Source organism: Dermochelys coriacea, chromosome 1, assembly GCF_009764565.3.
Source record: "Dermochelys coriacea isolate rDerCor1 chromosome 1, rDerCor1.pri.v4, whole genome shotgun sequence".
Lineage (NCBI taxonomy): Eukaryota > Metazoa > Chordata > Testudines > Dermochelyidae > Dermochelys > Dermochelys coriacea.
In genome coordinates, this window is record NC_050068.2 from 303466086 (window position 1) to 303474746 (window position 8661).

An 8661-nucleotide genomic window follows, 5' to 3' on the forward strand; every position below is an offset into this window, starting at 1 on the left:
CAGGTAAATTGGTCAGGTATGGACTCAAGAGCCAGCAATATGCAGATAATGAAACAGCTCCAGCTATCCTTCATCACATACAACCACATCACCACTATCAAGATGGCCCAGTGCCTGGATGAAATTAGCTCATAAATGAAAGACAACTGGGTCAAGCTGAACCTGAGCAAAATAGAGCTGATGTTGGTGGGTAGAGGAAAGTATTTTGAGGAGTTTGCAGCCACAGTGTCATCTTGTTTGATCAAAAGTTCACATCCACAATTGGTCAATTCAGTCTACAGTCTAGGAGTACTCTTGGGATCCTCGCTGACTCTTAAACTCTCACAAAGCAACCAACATGAGTAATGCTTTTTACCATCTCTGGTTAGCTAGGAGACACTATCCCTTTCTGGCAGAAAGGCCTGGCCTTAGTTAATCATGCCTTCATCACCTTTCAGCTGGACTACAGCAATCCAATATACCTGGGGGTGAAACCTTCAGGTTTTAGGAAACTCTAACCGATACAAAATACTGCAGTGCGCTCCACAGCAACACAGGCTATCATAAGCAAATCACATTTGTCCCCCGCTCTCTATGCTGGCTTCCCATAGTATTATGTATCAAGTTCAGGTTTAGCTGTTATCTTCAAAGCGCTTTCTGGCCTGGGCCCAGGATACCTAAAAGACCATTTAAAGTTTCAGGATAAAGATGCTGATCAACAACTTTGCTCCTCTGGCATTGCTGAGAGTTCCATTATAAGAGTAAAGCTCATCTGGGCAGAAGACAGAATCTTCCTCAGGTTGGTCCAAGACTGTGGAATCAACTCCCCCAGGAACTAAGGACTATCATAAACCTCACCACTTTCACCTCCAAGTGCAAGGTGCATTTCTTTGACCTTCTCAAATATAAACACATAGCAACAGGTATATTGAGCAACCACTACCCAACCATAGCGAGAAACTCCATTCCATTTTTCTCCCTCTGGTAAGAGGATGAGAGAACAGACGTGACAGATGTGTAAGCACATTGCTTACTACACTACTGCAAGGTGCTCCGATACTACAGTGAGTAGCATGGTATTAAAACCTGAATGTAACAAAATACATTCCTATTCTAAGGACCTAAGACAGTGGTTCTCAACCAGAGAGTATTAAAAGGTTTTCCGGGGGGGGAGGGGTGTTGAGAGATTGGTTTGGGGGGGGTCACAAGTGCAGGACTGGCATTAGGGGTGACAAGCAGGGCAACTGACCATTAAGCTAAGTTACATGCTTCAGTCCCACGGCCTCGGTTTGGGCTTCAGACAAGGCTCACAAGTGAAAAACAGGCTCAAGTATCACACTGAAATGTAAGTACAATATTTATATTCCAATCAATGGATTTTATAATTATATGATAAAAATAAGAAAGCAATTTTTCAATAAGAGCATGCTGTGACATTTCTGTATTTTTATGTTTGATTGTATAATCAAGTATCAGAGTAGCAGCTGTGTTAGTCTGTATTCGCAAAAAGAAAAGGAGGCTCGTTCACCTGCACATCTACCAATGTGATATATGCCAGTATCATGTGCCAGCAATGCCCCGCTGCCATGTACATTGGTCAAACCGGACAGTCTCTATGTAAAAGAATAAATGGACACAAATCAGACGTCAAGAATTATAACATTCAAAAACCAGTCGGAGAACACTTCAATCTCTCTGGTCACTCGATTACAGACCTAAAAATTGCAATTCTTCAACCAAAAAAAACTTCAAAAACAGACTCCAAGGAGAGACTGCTGAATTGGAATTAATTTGCAAACTGGATACAATTAGCTTAGGCTTGAATAAAGACTGGGAGTGGATGGGTCATTACACAAAGTAAAACTGTTTCCCCATGTTTGTTTCCCCATGTTTATTCTCCCCCCTCACTGTTCCTCAGACATTCTTGTCAACTGCTGGAAATGGCCCACCTTGATCATCACTACAAAAGTTCTCCTTCCCCCCCCCCCCCACTCTCCTGCTGGTAATAGCTCACCTTAAGTGATCACTCTCCTTACAGTGTGTATGGTAATACCCATTGTTTCATGTTCTCTATGTATATAAATCTCCCCACTGTATTTTCCACTGAATGCATCCGATGAAGTGAGCTGCAGCTCATGAAAGCTTATACTTAAATAAATGTGTTAGTCTCTAAGGTGCCACAAGTACTCCTTTTATAATTAAGTAGTTTTTTAAGTGAGGTGAAACTTGCGGTACACAAGACAAATCAGACTCCTGAAATGGATACAGTAATCTAGAAAGGTTGAGAACCACTGATCTAAGATAAACAGTTCAGACAGGGAACAGAAGAAGAGTTTAAGGACAAGATTACATTAATACAAAATGAAGTTATAAAATAACTGAAGTTTATGCATATATAATGTTCATTCCTCATTTTCTATTTTATTTATATTGCTTTTTGAAAGCAAGTGTTTTGTATCTAATTTTATTTTTCCTTTTTTTGTAGGAGAAAACATGTTAGAAGTTTTAGATTTTCTTAGAGACAGAGTTTAAGGCCTGATCAGGTAGTCTCACCTCCTGTATTTCACAGGTCAGCATCATCATCCAGCACCTGTATACTAAATCCAACAACCAAAATTAGACCAAAGTATCACAACCCAAAGACTAGACTATTATGTGTCACAGGCAAGAATTGGAGGGACCGAGATGAACCAGTGCCCGAAGCCCCTGCAACATCAGGAAAATGATTAAGTGAGAAACTCAGATAATCCTGGCCAGTGATCCAACCCACACACTGCCGAAGGCGGTGAATACCTCGCCAATCCAGGTCACTGCCAATTTGATCTATAGGGAAAATTCCTTTCTGATCCCATAAAGGTTAACAGGCAGGTCTTGAGCACATGAGCAAGAACCAGCCAACTAAGCAGCTGGCAGAAAATGCTTGGTGCCACCTCAAAGCCCTGGCCCTCCTCATCCCATCTCCAGCCTTGGTCATCTCTGATGTTTCAGAAGAAGATTTCATCTATCAGCTCTTTCATCTAAAAACTTCAAAAAAATTATCTACACTGTGCAAAAGTCACTGGCCTGAAATAGTTTATTAAGAATTTAAGATAATTTGGTTGAAGTGTTTAACTACTGTTGATAGGATTCAACCACGTAACAACTGTTAAAAAGAGAATTTTAAACAAGATACTATCCAATATTAAAAAGCCATTTTAGACTGAAGCTATTTTAAGCTTTGTTTAATAATGAACCAGAAAATATGGTTCAGAGATGAGTGTGGACAGGGATGAAGGGTAGTATAAATCACAAAGCAGACTTATGACCATTTTTGCTTATCCATTTTTCTGCAAACAACTTTTCCCTCTCATTTACCAAATGAAAGCCAAAGGCAAACCCAACACTTGCACTAGAAGTGGGTCAGACTGACCATGCCCTGTAAACAGAAAAGGGAAGTACTGGTGAAGAGATGCAAAGTAATAATCTGGAAATAAAATTAAAATGCATTTTTTGTGGTGAACGTTTCAGAGCTACAGTAGAGAAACCACCATGTTTTCCAGTCTCATTTTCAGATTAAAGTGACAGGTTTTAACACAAGTTAGGTAATGAGAGGTTGACATGTTGCCACAAAGAAAATTAAATAAATTAGAACTAATATGGTAAACCATCCTAGAGGTTAGTCACATTACAAATAAAATAGCCAAAATGTGGGTGATCTAACATGCAATTGTGCTGCTGAAGATGGGAGAAGCCTAGAAAATATGGAAATAAGCCAAGATTCAACTTTGAGCAAAGTGACTTCATAGAACAGTATCAACTTTTGAAAGAACTGCCTGGCTCTCGAGACGACCTTTTGTTAAATGAGCCTTTCTTCAGTTATGTTCATCCTATTAGACCAGATTATATTTTAACTAGGAACTGCACATTAAAACAAACATTGCTTTCACATTTAAACACAAACATTTACAACTGGTTGAGACCTGCATTAGCCTGTAGTATTAAAGGATGCCAACGTCATTTTTACACCGACTCATTCTTTAAAAAAAAAAAAAAAAAAAAAAAAAAAAAAGGGGGAAGTCATGGTGGACAATAAATCAAAGTGAGGTCTGTGATGCCAGCTGTAAGCAAATCAGGTAAGGCATGAACTTGCCTTTTACATTCACCCAATAGTAAGTAATTCCAGTAATGGTCTCAGTCACATCAGCACTGAAATCTGCTTATTAGAAATAAGTCTGTATAACTGCAAAAAATTTCATCTAAACACCTTGGGGAAGGTACTAATTCAATACTTTTCTCAGAACAAAGTAACTATTAAAATTGCAAGGACAGTATGAAAGTGCATTCTCTGAGAATCACCTGTATTATGTCAAGTAATTATACAGTTCTCTCTGAGGAAGTTGCGCATACTCCCTTTTTCACTGGTAGTTCATTGTATAGTACAGCGCCACTTGTGATTTCATATATTAAAAGTCAAGTACTGTTGGAAAGTCCATGAAACAGCAACTTTGGCGTGGTTTGCTAGATACCATTCAGATGAGATGGAAATTAGCTTTACAGAACAAGGCTTGACAAATGTAAGTAAAAAAATACAAAAAAAAAGCCAAGTCACTCTTAGATCTTAATGCCTTTATCAAAAAGATCAGCACCTTCATTATTTCCTGCATAAAGCCAGCTGGATGCACTACCTTGTGTCTACCTGTTGGATGTACATGTTTAAGGATTTAACTTTTGCCTTGTTTTCTGAATGTTCCACACTTACATGACAACTGAAATGCTGGCGTACTACCAAATAAATGTAGCCTTTTGCTTCTTTAGTAAACTGCCATTTTGGATTTCATAAAGATAGTTATACAGAATAAAATGCAGATTAAGAAGGCAATATAGAATTCTGAAAGCAAGCATTTTCAGGTACTGTAAGTTCAATAAGATGTTAAACTCTAGAGAGGAAGATTCCCAAGCATGTTTTTGGAAGGTTAGGGTGTAGTGGAGAAGATAACTGAACAAAAGATAATTATTCCAATTTCAATGTGAAAAACTAATAGTACTGAATCAGTACTACCGATAGCTAGTAACTCATGAGGATTACAACTGATTAGATTATAATGGTGGGAAGGCTCCATGCTGTAGAAGTATGATTTGTTGAACAGTTTTATTATTCCCCACTCCCACCCCAAAATACAAGACACTGAAGTTCTCAGTAATGTGCAAGATACAGTACATGAGGAAAAAAATCAAACAATAACTGTGCATTCTGAATAAGACCACCAGTATTAATACCAGTAAATTATTCCCAACATATTCACTTGCCAGTGGCAAGCAATAATCTTTTCCTGAGCAGAGGCAGGCTTACCCCGATTTCTGCAGAATTTAAGCTTTCATAAAAAAAATTTATTTTATGACAATTATTAAAATGCTAGCTAAGGGCTTTTCCACACAAGGGAAAAGGCCCAGAATAATTACTGCAGAATAGCTAGTGCTGAATGGATCAAACTAATCCACAAAAAGGCACATTTAGTGCAGAATAAGAGTGTCCACACAGAGACTAAGTGCCAAATAATTATTGCACTTAAAATTCACAACCTAGCTATTTTACACGAACTTCCCCATGACGTTTCTATGTAGAAAAGCCCTAAGTGTGATCCAGCATTGTCTTTCTTAATCTGCAGACAGGCTGAAATAACAGAAAAGCGTGAACTGCCAAAAGCACAAGTCCTGGCAACAGAACACAATTTGAGCAACTAAGCTGTATGTGTTGGTAATGGTTCCTCAGCCTGGAAGATGAGAGAAATCCTTTCAAGCTTGTGTGGCCACTATGCGTATGCCTACACTGTATCTGGGAATGAGCTTCCCAGCCCCAGTTGACAGACTTATGGTAATGGGGCTCACGCTAGTGTACCAAAAATAGCTATATACACTGTAGCTTGGACTGGAGCTTGGGCTTTCTAGACTGAGGGGAATAGGTGTGGGCTCAAGAGCCCGAGTGCCAGCCTGAGCCTTAATGTCAAAGCAACATTCATACAGCTATTTTTACTCTGTAGACCCAGACAGAGAGGCTCACTCCCAGATGTGGTGTAGACATGCCCAGAAGGGCTGGAGTAACCAATGCTCCTTGGTCTCCAGCATGAAGAGCTGACAGATCTATCCAGTGGATAGCTAAGACCAAATCACATGGAAATTTGGGCTAAGAGGCAGAAGAAACGTGTTCTCAGAATTTGGGGAGACCCCACAGAGAGCAGCATAGTATCAGTTCTGCAGCAAGATGGCCTTCAAGCAGCCACGGACTAAAAGGCAGGAATTAGTTTGAAATGTAAAGCACTTGGAGACCTAACAATTAAAAATCCTATATAAGAGCTAAGTATTAATTATTATAATTATTTATTATTATAAGAACAGTTTCCATTCCATGAATATTTTTCAGAGTAGCAGACATGTTAATCTGTATTTGCAAAAAGAAAAGGAGTACTTGTGGCACCTTAGAGACTAACAAATTTATTTGAGCATAAGCTTTCGTGAGCTACAGCTCTATTTGAGCATCCGATGAAATGAGCTGTAGCTCACGAAAGCTTATGCTCAAATAAATTAATGAATATTTTTGTAAAAGATATTTACTGTAGCTCAATCAGAAATTATGGCCCTGATGCAAGGATTATTGGATGAAATAGTATGGCCTCTGTTTTGCAGGAGGTCAGACTAGAGGATAATAGTCCTTTTTGTTATGAAGATCTATTAATCTCAACTTTACAGTTTGCCATATTTTAAATCTTCAAACTGGTATGTCTAATTTTTGGGATGCTTCTGCTATCCCAATCCCACGCAACAGCGTGCATACATTTGAAACTCTGATGGCAAGCATTCTTACCAGTGACCTCCTGGATCATATGTCCGGGGTTACGGGTCAGGTGAGATAATATACTTCATAATATAAAAGTTTGTTGCAAGAGCTCACTACAACATCAGCTATTAAGTCTTACGATGAGCGGGACTGATGATATGCAGATTAGACAGGTTATAATGCACTTGGTTATTGATATAACAGTCTGTTTTTACATCACAGGGTATCATTTACATAAAAAGAACAGGAGGACTTGTGGCACCTTAGAGACTAACAAGTTTATTAGAGCATGAACTTTCGTGGGCTACAGCCCACTTCATTGGATACACAGAATGGAACATATAATAAGATTTTATATATAGACACACACACACACACACACACACACACACAGAGAGAGAGAGAGAGAGAGAGAGAGAGAAAGTGGAAGTTGCTATAGCACTTCTATTGTCTGCACACCCCAAGGAAGCAGCTCAGAAATTTGAGCACTCCTGGGCCAGGAAAAGCAGCTTTGTGGTGGGGGGTAAGGAGGGGAGCGAGAGACACGACAGGCCGCTGGACAAAGGGACACTGCCAGCTGTAAGCAGCCCAACGGGCAGCGGAGCGGGGCTCTGCAGGATGAAGTACCGTGGGCACTTACGGGCACAAACACAACGCTCCAGCCTCTGAGCAGCGCCTACAGCTGCATGCAAAGGCTGCAGCTCCCCGCCCCCTTGTTTATTGGGGAAGGGGGGGGCGCCACGAAAAGAGGCAGGAAACCGGGACCCGGTTCCCCGCATTGGGGGAGGATCTAGCTCCCCCCCCTTCCAGGCCCCAACTGCTACACCTAGAGGGAGCTCCCCAAGACCGGGCTCCGAGCAGGGGGCGGCTGCCCGGCCCCGCCCCGCTCCCCTTCCCTTCCCTTCCCTTCCCCCGGGCCCCGTGCAGGGGGCGGCTGCTTGGGCCCCACGGGCAGCTCTAACCGCCCACCCGCGGCCGCCGAGGGGCTCGGTGAGGGGGCGGGCCCAGCCGTGCCCCGGCATTTACCTTCCCGGTACTTCCTGCGCAGCCGTCGGTGGACGCTTTTCACCACCCCGGAGAGCTTCTCCTGCTCCAGCTTCCTCTCCTGTTCCGGGGGCTGGGTCACGGCGGCGGCGGCGGCGGCAACCCCGGGCCGCGGCTCGGGCTCCATGGTGTTGCCGCGGCTCCTCCCCCTCCGCGGGCAGCCCGGCCAGGAGGCGAGAGTGCTCCGCTCTGTCTCTAGGGCAGGTCCGAGCAAGCACTGGGCATGCGTGGTCATGTGATGTTCCCGCCTTGCCTGCTGGGAAGTGTAGTCCTCAGTCGTTGACAGCGCAGCGCGGGGGCTCTCCCAAGCCAGGGCCGGAGGCGGAGCTGCCTGAAGCCAGCCTGGTCTGCAGTGTAGTGGTGTGGGGCCCAGGACATTAGAGAGACGTCGTGGGTGAGATCATATCGTGTATTGGACCAACTTCTGTTGGTGAGAGGAACAAGCTTCTGAGCCCCACAGAGCTCTTCTTCAGGTCTGGGACAGGTACTCCGAGGTCACAGCTCAATGCAAAGTGGAACAGATTGGTAGCACATGGTGTAAGGGATGGTTCACGGTGAAGTGGCCCATTAACACCTTTGTAGTCATAGGACAAAAAGGGGGAGTTAGTGGGCTACAGATTGTTGTAATAAGCCATATATCCGAAAACTCTATTCAGTCCATTATTTTTAGTGGCCAGCAGAGTTATGAATATAAGCTCCCAGGCTCATCATTTGAAAGTGTTGTGCAGGTTTCCTTTGAGGATGAGGACTGATCAGCTATCAAGTGATTGCTTTGTGAAAAGTGTTCACACACAGGGGGTAGAGTTTTTGTCTTCTATTATTTTCCT

General features: G+C 42.5%; 1 protein-coding gene across 1 annotated transcript in view; it reads right to left on the reverse strand.

Annotated features, from left to right (window-relative positions):
- Positions 1–8101, reverse strand: part of BMT2 (base methyltransferase of 25S rRNA 2 homolog) — an 82902-nt gene extending 74801 nt beyond the window's left edge. The window contains exon 1 of the mRNA XM_038368614.2: positions 7817–8101. Coding sequence (XP_038224542.2) covers positions 7817–8069 — 253 coding nt within the window. The 5' untranslated portion in view covers positions 8070–8101. The remainder of the gene's footprint in view (positions 1–7816) is intronic.
- Positions 8102–8661: the final 560 nt, after the last annotated feature.